The sequence below is a fragment of the Littorina saxatilis genome, linkage group LG17 (genome assembly GCF_037325665.1).
Source record: "Littorina saxatilis isolate snail1 linkage group LG17, US_GU_Lsax_2.0, whole genome shotgun sequence".
Lineage (NCBI taxonomy): Eukaryota > Metazoa > Mollusca > Gastropoda > Littorinimorpha > Littorinidae > Littorina > Littorina saxatilis.
Genome location: NC_090261.1, coordinates 20,516,472 through 20,532,735, shown reverse-complemented (window position 1 = coordinate 20,532,735; position 16,264 = coordinate 20,516,472). Strand labels below are relative to the sequence as shown.

The 16,264-nt window shown below is 41.5% G+C and overlaps 2 protein-coding genes across 2 annotated transcripts; one reads left to right on the top strand and one right to left on the bottom strand.

Annotated features, from left to right (window-relative positions):
* Positions 1-1,087: 1,087 nt before the first annotated feature.
* On the bottom strand, positions 1,088-7,819 carry LOC138953657 (peptidyl-prolyl cis-trans isomerase FKBP2-like). The gene is made up of 5 exons (XM_070325538.1): positions 7,726-7,819; positions 4,951-5,163; positions 3,743-3,855; positions 3,212-3,294; positions 1,088-1,310 (listed from the first exon to the last, which is right to left on the bottom strand). Exons 2-5 carry the CDS (start codon positions 5,110-5,112, stop codon positions 1,249-1,251), a joined length of 420 nt encoding a protein of 139 aa, XP_070181639.1. The 5' UTR covers positions 5,113-5,163; positions 7,726-7,819; the 3' UTR covers positions 1,088-1,248.
* Positions 7,806-12,812, top strand: LOC138953658 (small nuclear ribonucleoprotein Sm D2). Its single transcript, XM_070325539.1, has 3 exons — positions 7,806-7,941; positions 8,425-8,604; positions 11,847-12,812. Exons 1-3 carry the CDS (start codon positions 7,937-7,939, stop codon positions 12,019-12,021), a joined length of 360 nt encoding a protein of 119 aa, XP_070181640.1. The 5' UTR covers positions 7,806-7,936; the 3' UTR covers positions 12,022-12,812.
* The last annotated feature ends 3,452 nt before the right edge of the window (positions 12,813-16,264 follow it).

Genomic DNA, 16,264 nt, shown 5'->3' with positions numbered 1-16,264 from the left:
ACACAGGCATCTTACGGATCAAATACATAATACAGTTTTTGTTGCTTGCAACTGCTTGTATGAAACACATTGCACAGTGCTGTGAAATCCCATGTTGTGTAAGTTGTTTTCAACCTCAAAACAAAATACAAAGATCTCTTTGCATACATTCACAAGATGAAATACTTCAGTCAGAATGCAACTCAGAACAGCTCTGTACAAAAGACTGTATCCCTGCATAGGTATGCAGCAGCAGACCAAAGATGATCACAGTCAAATATTGCATGTATCAGTTCCATCCAACCAGTTGTAGACTACAAAGCTGTATCATGTACTGTTCTCTTTACGGACACATGCTATTTTGGAATGTAGTTTAAGGAAAGCATAGCACTGCAAAAAGTGCACTCTCACCTTTAAATTTTTTTTTTTTTAGCAATTCAGGTCACAGTGCAAAAAGTTTGACTTTTTGGCTCACGTAAGTGTAGCCTATGCGATGATAAACTTTGTCTGTCTGTGCGTGCGTGCGTGCGTGCGTGCGTGCGTGTGTGTGTGATAGAAACTTTAACATTTCCGAGTCTATGGATAAAGCTCGCATAAGAAGATTACGTCTCGGTCAAAAGTGTTTGACGTGTGTGATAGAAACTATTTGAAGACGTCACATTATGACGTAAGAGGGTTAGACGTCACGCAAAGGAATTACTGAAAGTCTCGGTCATTGTTATTGTGAGCGGGCCGAGACTAATTGGCAGATCCAGGGTCTCGCTTTCTTGCACAGTTTCACCTATGCTTACTGTGTGTGTGTGTGTGTGTGTGTGTGTGTGTGTGTGTGTGTGTGTGTGTGTGTGTGTATGTGTGACGGAGTGATTGAGTTTGTGTTACTGTTTGTCAATTTCTTACGTGAGCCTTGAAGGCTTCGCCTCTTGTTTGTTGTAGTCTAGCAAAGCAACAATATAAAACAGGAATAAGAGATACATGTACAATGTTGTCTCATATTCGTATGCAACTTTGATGCATCTATGTGCTGTTTATCTCGCTTCTAAAATACTCCCAGGCATTTGTTTACCTACTTGAGGTCTAAAACAAGATATGTATTCAGAAAAATCTTAGGTAAGAAGAAAAAGAACTGGTTCATTTAATTCAATTAACATAATCTTCAACCTCTAAAACAGCCGTCTGGTATTTCTTTTGGTGCATATTTTTGGTCTTCAAACTTTGGTAATTTTAAGGATCCACTTCAGTGATCAGATGGCACTATTTCATGTCCAGGCATTATAATTCTTCCTTTCTTTCAATCTTCAGGAGCTCCACTTCAAAAACCAATGTGGCTCCACCTGCACACATACAATTAATAATCAAGAGGGATGCAAGCACAATAGATATTTCACATCTGAGGCTTAATAGACAAATTCTGGAAATAACTATCGGGGTTTTATGGGTTCTGGAAGAGTTGCTTTCCCTTGATTTTCCTTGCCCTGAAACTTGCCTCAGTGTTTCTATGGAAACAAGAGAAAGCAACTCTTCTGCAAACCATAAAAACTTGACAGTTATTTCTGAACATCTATTCACACTTATCCTGCTGTGAAGTTCACAACATTAAATTCCACAAATTAGAATTATAAGTAATATAACCTTTTGCCATTACCGTAAAATCCCTAGCATAAGCCCACCATCTAGCAAACGCCCACCCCCCACTTTGGGCCAAAAGTTGTGCACAGGGGTAACTACCTAGCAAACGCCCACCCTGCTTTTTTCAAAGAGACTATAGGCTCACTTTGACTAGGATTTGTGCAGCCTGTTCTAAAAGTCATCTTTTTCCCCTTCTTTACCTTTTCGTGTTTCTTTCCTTTTTTCTTATTCTTTGTCCCCTCTCCTCACTCCCACCCATCGTTCATGTTTTTTCGAGTTTCTCTTCTCTTTTTTTTCCTAAGTTTGTGGGTTTTTCTTTCTCAGAAAGATTGGGCCTTTTGAAGACAAAATCCAAGTTCAGTTAACGTTTCATTTCCAAAGACGATCGTGTAATTTCTTCCCTGTACAGAAAGAAAGGGCTTCATTGGTGTTGACATTTCGACATTTCATCAAGTTTCTTTTTCCCGGAATTGTGTTGTTATTGTTTGTCCTTGCAAAGGTCTGGTGATTTTCTTTTTACTTTATAAATTTATATGAATGACTATGCTTGGGTTGTTTTCAGAAGAGCCAGTCCTTTTCTCTCTCTCTCTCTCTCTCTCTCTCTCTCTCTCTCTCTCTCTCTCTCTCTCTCTCTCTCTCTCTCTCTCTCTCTCTCTCTCTCTCTCTCTCTCTCTCTCTCTCTCTCTCTCTCTCTCTCTCTCTCTCTCTCTCTCTCTCTCTCTCTCTCTCTCTCTCTCTCTCTCTCTCTCTCTCTCTCTCTCTCTCTCTCTCTCGGTTGGCCTTCTTTGCCTCAAAGTCCTTTTTCTTTCTTTTTTCCTTCACTTCTACTCACACGACCTAACTTACATGCTTTCGGGGTTTGTATTCACTCAATTACACGGTTGAGCACAAAACTTACTTTGTGCAAAGGGGTCTATCCCTAGCAAACGCCCACCCCCCAATTTTGCCCTAAATCTGTGCACAGGGGGGGTGGGCTTATGCTAGGGATTTTACGGTACCTATTACAATCTAACAGTCAGACATGGGAATTGAAAAATGTAAAAAAGGCTGAAAATTTTGTAAGTAATGGCAAAGTCGACGGCGCGAAGCGCCTAGCCTTGCTAGGAGGGTTCGGGGGCATGCCCCCCCGGAATTTTTTTTCTCCAAAGAACCCAAATGGTGCAATTTGGTGTCATCTAAGCTCCAAGTTTGCCATTAAATTTAGCTTTTAGAACCATTTTTGCCTCCCCCATTTATTTTTTCGGCGGACACTTTTGCTTTTTTGGCGGAACAAAAAAATAATCGGCGGAAATTTGCCTTTCGGCGGACAATTCCCATGCCTGAACAGTGTCACACCTACATGAGACACTCCATATCACAGCTTTCATTTGTGAAAGGTCAGATATTGTTTAAACAAAATGTTAACCTGTGGAAGGTTTACCAATTTTTTTTGGTTAAATTCTGATGACTTTTATCAGGCGTAGCAGGCAAATTTTGTTATTTTGCTCTGTATGTGTTTAATAATAAGAAGATTGGGTAGAGAGTAAGATATGTATGTATGTGCTAACGCTTTGCCAGTTTGCGGGCTATATAACATGTAAAAGGAGTTTCTGCAGATAATACATACCTGGAATCTTTGGTGGTGCTCCTTTATCACCATATCCCATATCTGAAGGAATGACCAACTTTCTCTTCTCTCCTTCACACATCCTGTATGGTGAAAAGGGTGAAAAAATGTAGAGGGCCTCGTGCAATTCTAATTCATGATTTTAGGATATCGTACTCTCTTCCTTACATTGACAGCCATTAAAGGTACATGTACCACTACTTACTAAACTTAACTGGGAATGGATAGTGTAGTGTAGAAGAAGAAATGTCTTTTAAATTTTGTAAAGTCTTGTGTGTGTGTGTGTGTGTGTGTGTGTGTGTGTGTGTGTGTGTGTGTGTGTGTGTGTGTGTGTGTTTCTGTCTATGCGTCCTTCGGGGTGTGCATGCACTTTGCTATCAATATGGATTAAGCCTGATATTTTTCCTGGCCTACTCTTCTTTCTCAACATTACCTCTGCATTCAACCAGATTTAAGCCGTCCTCTCACATTGATTCTTGCACTATTTCCACACACCACTTTTATCACCATAATAACATGAAGTGATCATACCCTAGAAGACCTTGGTCCCATCCTTTGATCACTTGACCAGCGCCCAGGGTAAAGACAAAAGGCTGGTCTCGGGTCAAACTGCTGTCAAATTCAGTGCCATCTTCTAGCTTGCCCTGGAAAAAGAAATAGCAGCATAATGGTGAGAGGATTCAAACGACTGGTATGCACCTGCTCTAAGGAGAAAAAGGGGAGATGATATGAACACAGTTAATTACCAACAAGATGGTGCACTGCCCCATTGTTCAAACAGATCTTTGGAATGCCTCCGCCAATATTTCCTGGTGATAGACTCATTTTACAACGCATTGACTTCCCTTGGCCATCCTACTCCCCTGATCTCAACCCACCCGACTACTTTCTGTGGGGGTACCTCAAGGACAGGATATACGGCAACAATCCCCAGACCCTGGCAGCTCTGAAGGACAACATCAGAAGGGAAATCAGGCGCATACCAGCTGACATGATTGGACGAGTCACAGACAATTTCAACGTTCGTGTTGCAGCAGTTCTTCAACAAAGAGGAGCCTGGATAGAGCATATTATCAACTACCAAGGACAGACCAGTTTCCACCAAATTTGCAAGATATAATCACCCATCATTCTGCTATTGTTTGGTGAACACATTTTCTGAATCTCTCTTCGCAGTCAAAAATGAGATCAAAAAGAAAATAGGCTATGCTATGCTAACTTGGTTTTTCTATCCCCAGAACTAATGTCTATTTGGGACATAACCTTGTTAATGTTATAAGCTAGGAAGAAAATAGGACCCTTTTTTCTTTTTTTTTACCACCCAGTACATGCGTTATGGAAGGAAAAGCTGCCATTTCGAAGGAGGGGGGCAACTCTGTCCAACTCTGTTGATATAACAAAGGAGGGGAGGGAGGCAACTCTCTCTGACTGTTGATATTAGGTATTCATTTTCTCATTATTTTCGTTGATCAAATGACCAAATTAATTAATTCTGCTTAAGTTTGGAGCTCAATCGGTCAATTAATTTTCACAGTATATATTCTTTGGCTTGATTACAGGGATTTGTTTAAAAAATAAGTCCCAAGTGCCACTGGATGGTGAGCTATGAATTTACAACGCTAAAGTTGTAGATTACCGAAAAAATTGTACCAGTGATGCACGCCTTTGCTAGGTGTACTACAAAAGCATTAGAAAAAAGTTTGAGCATCTTTACACAGACTTGAAAGAAAAAAATATACCGTGTAATGCATGTGCAGTGTATCTGCTTTTCTTGACTTTGTGGTGCATAGTGCAGGGTCCACTCTTTTCTTGATTCCAATCTGAAGCTTCTTTTCTGCTGCTTCAGCTCCATAGATGAAAAGCAGAGGCAGACCACAGAAAAAGACGATTAGCAAATTCATTTTGTTTGGTTGTCAGTGCAACGTCTACTTGAAGTAGTACTTGTTCCGTCCCTGAAAATAAATGGACAACAGAATTATTTATCATGAACTTCAATCTTCATGATGAGGTATTTTCAAGTGATCACCTGAAACGCACAGGTCAAGAAAAATCGTAAATTATATTTATATGCATGAGAAAGGTCCAACAAAATATACACACAACAGTATTAGTACTATGCTAGTTACGTTTAACAGCAGAAATAATGGAATCGTGAAAGGACATCATGAAAACGCAAAGCGAATGTAGCAGACGACATTTGTCGGTTTGCTTGTTTTGTACTTTTTTGACAACTGAACGCTACTACCTTTGCATTAGTTTAGATCTTGATCTTGATCTTGATAAGTTACGCCAACAGGTCCCAAGCTTGGGAATATACGTTGGCGGAATTTGGGGAGAGCACTTGGTGTTTTAGTCAGCGGTTGGCAGCTTTCCTCTGAATTCGTTGACCGTTGACGACTGGATCGTGTTGTCATCAAGGTTGTTCCAGTCAATAACTGTTCTTGTGAAAAAAGAGTACTTGTACACTGGTGTTTTAGTACACTCCACAGTAAAGCACTGGCTGTTGTTTCTTGTGATATTTCTGACTGTGGCTGATGATGTAAAGTCTTTGTTCACTCGTTGTTTCACTTGTCTTTTTGATTTTTGTTGCTGGATGAATTTCTCAGGGGGTACTGCGGGGACCAGCCCTCTGACCACTTTGAACAGAAATGTGAGTCTCTGTTGTTTCCGGCGTTCCTGGAGTGGGGGAAGCTGTAGTCTGCTGAGCATCTCTGAGACACATCCTGGGTTTCGGTCCCTGTAGTTTTGGGTAATGAATCTGGCTGCTCGTTTCTGTACATTTTCCAGGCTGTCTATATCGCCTTGTTTGTACGGATCCCAGACGAGACAGCTGTACTCCAGGGTTGAGCGGATGAGGGACACATAGGCAGTACGTCTACAGCTTTGTGGGCAGGAACGGAGGTTTCTTCTAAGTAGGCCGAGGGTGGAGTTTGCCTTTTTGACGATTTTGTTGATGTGTGTGGTCCAGCTGAGGTCATCAGTAAAGGTGACGCCTAAGTAGGGATTGCTATTGACTTTCTGGAGAATGTGGTTGTCCAGGTTGTAGAAAAAGCTGGACTTGTTTCTGATGCTAAGGATGTAGCATTTTTTTGCGTTAAAGCGCATGCCCCAGGTGTTTGCCCATTCTTCCAGGGTTTTCAAGTCGGCTTGGAGTATGTGGTGGTCACTGTAGGAGTTGATGGTGCGGTACAGGAGGCAGTCATCTGCAAATAAGCGCACTTGTGACTTCACAGACGCTGGCAAGTCGTTGATGTGGCAGAGGAATAGGACTGGTCCGAGTACGGTACCCTGTGGTACGCCTGAATCTACAGGGACTTCAACTGACTCCTCTCCGTCGACTACCACTCTCATCAGTCTTTTCGTCAGGAAGTTTTGCAGCCAGCTGTGCAGGTTGCCTTTCACACCATAACTCTGTAATTTATACAGCAGGCTTGGGTGTGGCACAGTGTCAAAGGCTTTTGAAAAGTCCAGGATGGCTATGTCGGTCTGTTTACCGTTGTCATAGTTCCTGCAGAGGTCTTGAAGTGTGACGACGAGTTGTGTCTCACATGAATAGCCTGATCGGAAGCCATGGTTGAGGTTGGTGAGGATTTTGTTCTTTTCTAAGTGCTTGAGGAGGTGTTTACAGATGATGTGCTCAAGGAGCTTACAGGGTACGGAGGTGAGGGAGACGGGGCGATAGTTTTCAGCAAGGTGTTTATCGCCTTTCTTGTAGACGGGGGAGACATTTGCATTTGTCCAGTCGGACGGTAGGCAGCCTGAGTCGACAGACAGCTGAAAGATGGCAGTGAGTCCAGGGGCCAGTTCATTGGCGCACTCCTTCAGTATGCGGTTTGGGATCTGGTCTGGTCCTGGTGCTTTTGCTATCTTGATGTTCTGAAGTAGTTTCTTCACTCCTTCTTCCCTGATTTGTAAGTCTTCAATAGGGTTGTGTTGTGGGAGTTCTGGGAGACGAGGCTTTCCTTTCTGTTCTTGGGTGAAGACTGATCGGAATTGGTTGACCAGTATATCAGCTTTGTTCTTGCTTTCGCACACCAAGGACCCCTTTGACTTTAATGGTGCAACACCAATGTTGTCCTGTCGTTTGGCTTTGATGTAACGCCAAAAGGGTTTGGAGTCATTTTTGGACAGTCCATCTTCAATGGTGTTTTGTATGTACTCCCATTCAGCCTTCCGGAATGCTCTACGGCAGTCTTTTTGGAGGTGACGGTAGTTTGTCCAGTTCTTTGTGCGTTTTGCTTGTTTGTATAGTCTTTCTTTCTTTTTCAGCATTTTCTTCAGCTTGCGCGTTACCCATGGTAGCTTGCGTCTGGAGGAGGAGGTGCGGGAGGGGATGTGGGCGGCTGTTGTTTCACTGAGCTCTGATTTAAAGAGGTCCCACAGGGCATGCACATCGCCACCTTCTGCATACAGAGCAGTGATGTTCTTGGAGATGTTGGTTGCTGCTGCTTTCAGGAGCTCAAGATCTGGCGAACCATGCGTTATTTCTAATACAAAGCAAACAAAATACGTACTTTTAGGAGTGTTCAAGTCTTGGAGAGGAGTGAATTTGCCGTAAACAATGTCTGATCCTCTCACAGTCACACGCGTTGAAGTTTGATAGGTTGACTCTTCTGTGAAGGAGGTAAAAGAATTTCCGTTTCCGCCAAAAACGAAATTTCAGCGTTGTTTTGGCGTCCGGAATTATTATTTGAGACATAATCATCTTCATCTGCCGTAATCACTATGGCGTAAGTATACTTTTGATCGATGTGCATATAATGTACATGTATTTCTTTTAATCAGTGCTTGTATATGTGCAAAATATGATGTTTTGGTTGTAGTATTTTTTATTTGATTCTTTGTTGTGATGCCGACTTTCACAATGACAAAATCTATTTTGATGTAAATTGGGACGAATAAGTGTTATGAATCTAATAATGCAAGATTCTGAAAATGAATAGAGTTAGAATAAATATATATAACTTATTGTTGCTGTTTGTGACTGTGTTAAGGACGAAACCTAAACACTAACAGTTCGTGACGCTCAGTCAGAGTTCAATTTCAAACCTTTGATTTTACTTGATTCAAAGTGAAGGAGTCGTAGAAAGAAACAAACTCACAAAAAAGATACGTACACATAGGCCCGTATTTTAGCTTTGTTGCCCTACTTTAACTCAGGTTATCATATCGCTTTATTAGTATTTTTAGTTGTACTGCTGATGTATGTGCAGGGCGTTGATGGTAAAGCCGAAGAGCGAAATGACACCGGAGGAGCTGCAGGCTCGGGAGCAGGAGGAGTTCAACACAGGGCCGCTGTCAGTGCTCACACAGTCCGTCAAAAACAACACACAGGTTCTGATCAACTGCCGCAACAACAAGAAACTCCTTGCCAGAGTCAAGGCTTTTGACAGGTCAGTGTGTTGTGTGAATTATCTGCCCTTATGATGCTTATCTTGCATCTTTCTCTACTGCCATTAGAGGCACACTCAGCTTCCCGTAAACCATCACAGACACAGTCAGGCTTTTACACACAGTACAAACATCCTAAACTTTTGTTTTACACTCACCGTTTGAGAACATCCTAGGTGCCCTCCGTAAAGAGCGAGCAATTTTCAAAGATTTTATTTTTGTGTGGCCAGCCAGATTGTCTGATCAGACAATCGGACGGCTTGTTTTGGCGCTAGACCTGACTTTTAAAATCTAATTAATAAATTGACAGCTTGTTACACAAACATTCTTAAATCATAAAAGAATTCTTTTTTCATCAAGACAAGATCAGTACAACTCGAAGTTTTGAAAGTTTAAAAAAAGGTAGCCCGGTAACGTGTCTCGCAAAACGTGTTTCTCGTAGCAGACAAATGTTCTGCATGTCGCCAGTTTCTTTGAACGGTCAACCACCACCGCTCAGTTTGTGTGACTCGCAGCCGTTTGTTGCGTTTTAAATTCAGAGGTACACAATAACGTGCTATTGCAAATACAGCGAGTCGCATTAAAATCCCAAACTGACGACTAAATTGTGAAAAAAAGGAAACTGGATCACACGGGTTTACGATGGCTCAGGGGTTAGAGAAACCACGCGAGCTAAATAGCCATTCAAACGAACAGTGTCATTTAATGCTATTCAGTAAATGCTATTGCAAGTGTGTTCGATAAGGTTAGAAGTAGAACTGCTTTTTTCATGAGAAGGTTTAAATCGTTCTGTAAACCATTTGGGACGGACAGGGGCTTTAAGATGAGACTGAGTGTGAGACCAAGAGTGTCTACAAAAAGATTTTCAAGATAGACCCTTCTTTCTTAGCCAAATTTTTCAGTGGACTGTGAATAGCATAGTGGTTAGCACTTTGGACTATAACGTATGGGAGGTTGTGGGTTCGATCCTAACCTTTTCTGAAGGGTGTGGGATCCGGTGCCCCGATGCAGAGCCCCCAGGTAACCGGCAGTAACCAGTATCTTACAAAATAGACCTTCCTATTTTTCACCTGGCAGACAGCTTGCCTTCTTAGCTCAGTCGTTAGTGAAATGCGCTGGAGATCATGAGGTCGCCGGTTCGAGCCTTGCCATTGTCGGTCCATTTTTCTTTAAAAAGATAATCTGTTTAACTTATTTCCCCCCCTCTTAACTTTCCTTTGCTCTATTCTTTATTCCAAGCATTTCGGTGATTGAACTGAGATCACAGAACAAAGCAGCTTACGAATCACTGAGTGATTCGGCATTGCCCGGAGTCTAGACTGAAGCACTAAAACAAAATTCAGTAAATAGATACTTAACATGGAAACAAACAAAATAAAAGGTTTATTTATGGGATAAGATAGATTTACTTTGTATCAAGATACTTCGACAGAATCTTGCTGACACCTGCGAACGAACCGCATCTCTTGCCTACGGTCAGTCACTAATCAGTGATAGCGCTGTTGCCGAAAGACAAGTCTTTCTGAATCCGACACTGATCATTATCAATCTTTCTCCACAGTTCTTTGAATTGAACAGCGATTAGAAACTCCTACACAAACACAAATAATGATTTACAGGGTGAGCAGCCATGTAAGTGCCGGTTCCTGAGCCTGGGGGCTTGAGCACTGACTCGCTGGCGCTTGAGCCCCCAAGCTCTGGATCCGGCTCGCTGAACCTCCAGCCACGGCCTTTTTGTTTGGGGGGGGGGGGGGGAGTGGGATGAGGGGTGCCACTCTTGTAACCTTCTACATTTCTTGTCAAACGCTCCTTTTTTTAATTGTGTTCTCTCCTTTATTTCAACAACAAATCTCACAAGTCACTGCTTCTATTTCTGTCACTTTCAGCCTTTCATTTATTTTGTTCTCTTCGTTATTATATTACAAAGTGTTTGAGTGGCTAAATGAAAGATTGAAGCTTACGACACCAATTCTATTCCGAGTCAACCATCTCTGAATCAGCAAGCAAGCATGGTCAGTCAAATCTTACTCCAAAATATAGAGCATCTCAGTCTTACTTATTCTGAGTCTGAAACTATTCTACATAAATCTTACTCCCAAATGACAAAAACAAACACACTGCTTAGCAGTTTCAAAATAAAAAGCTTGAGTCGCCTTGTGGTGAGATATGAGCGCGTTATAAATTCTCGTATTATTATTATTAATGACTCATCGGTCCACACAAAAACAGGTAGCTTGTCGGTTCTCAAGCCTGGAGGCTCAATAACCCAACGGGCGTTGTGGTGGGGTGGTAAGACGTCGGCCTCTTAATCGGACGGTCGAGGGTTCGAATCCTGGCCGCCTGGTGGGTTAAGTGTGGAGATTTTTCCGATCTCCCAGGTCAACTTATGTGCAGACCTGCTAGTGGCTTATCCCCCTTCGTGTGTACATGCAAGCACAAGACCAAGTGCGCACGGAAAAGATTCTGTAATCCATGTCAGAGTTCGGTGGGTTATAGAAACACGAAAATACCCAGCATGCTTCCTCCGAAAGCGGCGTATGACTGCCTAAATGGCGGGGTAAAAACGGTCGTACACGTAAAATTCCACTTGTGCAAAAACACGAGTGTACGTGGGAGTTTCAGTCCATGAACGCAGAAGAAGAAGAAGTAACCCAACTCGTCAGTTCTCCAGCCAGATTTTCTTGCTCGCTAGACGGAAACATGAGGAAGAAAGAGTTGTCGCTGATAAACTATCAGTATCAATGTAACAAGGTGCATAGCTTCCACTGTTTCTCATTTGCGAGCATCTCCTGAAAGTGCGAATGAAACTGATAGGTGTCAGATTCTTCTTGCCAAATTCTAGCCATCCTTGCTGGGATCAGTGTACAAGATAGCCTCCTTTACTCATAGCATAATAACTAGCCTTCTTGCCATATTGAAATGGCCGTCCATTACATTCATTATACATTTGATAAAATTACTGTTGTGGAAATTCAGGTAGTTTGAGCATCCCTGGATAACATTCTTTTCTTTTTCTTTTTTGATACATTTAACATTTAAAAAAAGTTTGGTTTGGGTCAAGGAATTATTGAACATTATCTATCAACAGCAAGAATAAAACTAATAGTAATACTTGTCAATAGTCTTACACCAGTCTTAAGGTTGTTGTCTGACAGTCTTTTTTTTTAGAGCATGTACTTCTTTACTTTATTTAATCTTGTTATTGGGGCACTGCTTCAGTTGACAACTCAATTGTGTGTTTCAGGCATTGCAACATGGTGTTGGAGAATGTGAAAGAGATGTGGACAGAGGTTCCCAAGACAGGCAAAGGAAAGAAGAAGTCAAAGCCAGTCAACAAAGATCGCTTCATTTCCAAGATGTTCTTGAGGGGAGATTCTGTGATTCTGGTGCTGAAGAATCCGTTGGCTTCTGCAAAGTAGTATAGAACTTTATTCATTGACATACCATCGTCGTTTCATTTTTCATCAGCTGCCATTTTCATATTGCTGTTGTCTAGGTCTTCATCATCATCATCGTGAGATTCATGTGGATCTTCATGGAACTGTTTGTTTTAGTTTTACTCTTTGTTAGTGTGGCTGACTTTGGGTGAAATGATTTTCTGGCGGGAGGCTTGGAAAAACATTAGAAATGATGAATGAACAGTGAAGTACGACTCTGAGGTGCATGTGTGTCTGCTTGAAAGTAGCATTTGAAACCCTTTTATGAGCTTTGAGCAATAAAACTAGAAGTGTACTGTGGGCAAAGTTTGCTTTAATGCTCTGTACGAGTCTTGGTGTTCTCAGTTGATGAACTGTTCTTTAATGTTTACACACTGATTGTGACAGTAGTTTTGAAGGATATAATAAAATGTATAGATATTTCTAGCAAATTCTGCAGCATACCCAAAACAAAATGTTGGTTTCTTCAAAGTATGATTGAACATTTGTTATTTTTTGTCTCAAGGAATTTAGATACAGTGCTGCAAACCCACTGTTTATTTCCAATGCTGTTTTTTTAATATTTTTTTTTACTTACAAAAAACTATCACGCAAACATAACTGAAGACTGTTTTCTCCATCCAAAGAGAAACTTCATGCTGACTTTCTGAGCGGCTGTGGTGTGACTGTTCGTGTGAATGATAATTGTATTCTGCACAAGCAGTTTTCGGGAGCAATGTAAGTCCTAATCTTAGTTGTTTTTTAATGTTAATAAATCTATATGTTGATATTTATTTGCCGTTTTTTCTTCAGAATGCTTCTTGTGTTTGAGAGAATGAAAATGAATATACCACAACCAGTGTTAATCTTCACCGTGCTTCCTCGGTCATGGACGACCCAAAGCCTGACAAAAGTGTCTATCTCCAAAACTATTCAGAGTTTTTGATCGAGACTTCATATAATCCTCAAACACAATAGAACCGTCCTATCGACCGATTTGTAAAGGATTAGCTTTGTAAATAAACGATGACGTCATCTGAACTACACAGTCCAGATGCTGTGGTTCATGGACGACCCATATGGAATGAAAGGTGTTAACTGTTACAGGCATGAAAATTCTCCGTATTTTCCGTATTTTTGAAAAAAATAAACCGTATTTTTTTTTTTCCGTATTTTTCCTCTTTTTTTTTTTATTTATTTATTTTTTTTCCTAGTCATAGTTATAGTAAAATAGTTTTGGGGCCATGTTTGAATCCAATTTTAAGGCTCAGATAGCCCCAGATTGCACCAAATTGCACCCAGCAGGGTGAAGTTTGTGCATGTATTCAATACATGTTGAAGTTGCCAGTCGCATTGAGGCAAAGATGGTCAAAGTGCAATCTACGTGCATTTCCCGCGTCAGTACTCGTTCCCAACTTTTGTTAGACACTTGCACAGTGCGCCTCGTTTCTCTATACCTAACAACTCCGGCTTTCCTAATCTTGCCTAACCCTAACCATTCTTCTTCAGACTCTGCCAAATATAGCTTTGGTGCCAGTAGACGTTGGCTCGGCTTGGGCAGCCCTGCCCTTCCCGCCTTAAGGACCCCCCTAGAAGTCTTGGCGCTTTGCGCCTGCGAAACTTGGCGCTACGCGCCTGTGAAACTTGGCGCTACGCGCCTTCGAATTTTGTTATCAGTATTTATTTTTTTTCAGTTTTCATGCCTGCTGTTATACGGTGTTCATCCCTATTGGGATAGCGTGGGTCATATACGACCCATACGTTGAGTCCTTCTTTAAAAAGTATGGGTCGTACACAACCATCATCCGGACTGTGTAGTCCAAAGCGTGATGCGGTGAAGGTGTATGTGAGCAAAGTGTATGCTACTTTGGCTAGACTTTGTTTACATTGGGGGAGTACCCATCATTAATGTTTTAATCTGTTTACATGTGCTACTTTCAAGAGAAAGGGGATGGGGCGGGGTCACGCTATGGACATAATTAAACAACCTACAGCCGTCTGCATAGGTATGAATATTTTCCCTCCTCTTTGCATAATGTGGTTCGTACATGACCCTTGCTGTCTGAATACAGATACACAAATTTAAAAGTCTTTTCTTAAATTCCATATGGGTTGTGCATGGCCTTTATAAAGTATATCGTCCATACTGTGTATTTCAAGTGACGCCATTATTTATTTTTTTGTTTACAAACATAATCCTTTGAAAAGTGGTCAGTGGGAAGAACTTGTGGTGTTTGAAGGTTGCGGGAAGTCGCCAGCAAAAACTACCAATACATGTAGTTTCAGACATGCAGACACTAATAAGAGACCCTGGGTTGTCCTTGATCCAGGTTTGCTGGTCTTAAATGACAGGTGTTACTGCAATGCATGTGATATAGTGATCACCTAGTGGCACCTTACTTCTGATGTAAGCATTCAATTCGTGTACACTACATTGGGGTGTGCACGTTAAAGATCCCACGATTGACAAAAGGGTCTTTCCTGGCAAAATTGTATAGGCATAGATAAAAAAATGTCCACCAAAATACCCGTGTGACTTGGAATAATAGGCCGTGAAAAGTAGGATATGCGCCGAAATGGCTGCGATCTGCTGGTCGATGTGAATGCGTGATGTATTGTGTAAAAAAATCCATCTCACACGGCATAAATAGATCCCTGCGCCTTGAGTCCGAGTCTGGAGATACGCGCGCGATATAAGACTTCATATAATAATAAAATACGCTCGCGCTGGACCCGAGTACTCTTCAGACTGGCTCGCTCCCCCAGTATGAAAGTGTTTGTCTTGTGCACGTTTAAGACCAAGTGATTGCTCTGTGTGAATTACAGGCATTCCCTTTGCTATATAAGTACATTGCATGCGAGCCGAGGATGTGCGTGGTGACTGGCCTTTCTCTTTTATTTGATCACAGTGAAAAATATACTGCCGACCTTCTTCATAACTGGTGAACTGGTGGCCCACGAAGTTCTTTTACTGTCCTGGCTCGCGGATTCTTGCATTTATCACGCCCCAGGTAGTTTTACCAAATTCTTTAATGTAAAGTGAAGGTAAAAGATTGAAACATATGTAAACAAAGGAAACCATAAAAAAAAATACAAATTAATATGATAAGAATCAAAACACAAAATCGCGACCTCTAAACCACCGCAGTCGCGACCGAGCAACCAACGCTTGGTAGAAAATGGGGTACACAACAAATCAAATTATTCAAACACACAACGCGCAAAGCCTGGCAAATCGTCTCGAATGCGAGACGCATGCTTTTTATGAGAGATATTTCTCGTCAGTGTGGGACGCGTTCGGCTTTTCTCGTCAGTGTGTGACGCGTTCGGCTGTTCTATCAGCTCAATGGCTGCGTGTTGCCCCGCCGGTGTGAACTCCTCCTACGGCCAAGTCGTGTTTGTGGTTTATTTCGCATTTAGGTCCCAGGTAACATTATGAAGTTTTAACACGATCAATCGGACCTATTATCAAGTTAGTGTATCAACTTTTGAACGAACTGCGCCCAGTAGTTTCCCAGCAATAAGCTGTTAAGTGGAGAAAGACACACACACAGACAGACACACAATTAAAGTCTGCTGAGCCCAAGTACTAGTGTACTCAGGGATAATAACATGTATACCACCACAGATCTACCCAAGCTGTTGAATAACCTAGGAGCGTCCTTGCCCAAGCACACATACCAACAATCTACAACCTAGCTACTCTCTGCGCAGAAAGTACTTCTTTGCTGAATTACTTTCATTATAGACATCTATGTGAATCGGCACAATTAATTTAGCTACTACGTTTCTCTTTTTACAGGTTGAGGTAAATGTGCATGTAGTGGTGCAAAACACTTTTTTTTTTAGGTATTTAAGTCATATCCAAGTCATTTCTGAGTCAGGATTGATGTGAACTGCTACATATATTGTATTCTTTGATTTCAACACTTCAGCAAGATATTTGGAGGAAAAAACTTGCATAGAAAGTTTGAAACTTGTATTTCCATGCAGCGGAGTCTGAATGATTTTAAATGGCACTAACAGCAGTCATCCGTCGCGATATAACCTTCGTGGTTGAAAACGACGTTAAACACCAAATAAAGAAAGAACAGCAGTCATTACTAGTTAAAATACAGTGCTGCCTGCGATGAGAAGACACCCTTGGGACCAGCTAAAAGCGCCCCTACATTGCAGGTGGCCTGTCATGACAGATATATTTTGGTAGAGATAATACTATTATCTAATAGACAAATGGACAACAGAA

Excerpts from the sequence above, each read along its gene's own strand:
- LOC138953657 (XM_070325538.1), bottom strand. The coding sequence starts at position 5,112 with ATGAATTTGCTAATCGTCTTTTTCTGTGGTCTGCCTCTGCTTTTCATC. Across the intron at positions 3,856-4,950 it reads CACTGCACATGCATTACACG|GGCAAGCTAGAAGATGGCAC; the intron begins GTATATTTTTTT and ends TTCTTTTTCCAG. Across the intron at positions 3,295-3,742 it reads TGGGACCAAGGTCTTCTAGG|GATGTGTGAAGGAGAGAAGA; the intron begins GTATGATCACTT and ends TTCACCATACAG.
- LOC138953658 (XM_070325539.1), top strand. Across the intron at positions 8,605-11,846 it reads AGAGTCAAGGCTTTTGACAG|GCATTGCAACATGGTGTTGG; the intron begins GTCAGTGTGTTG and ends TGTGTGTTTCAG.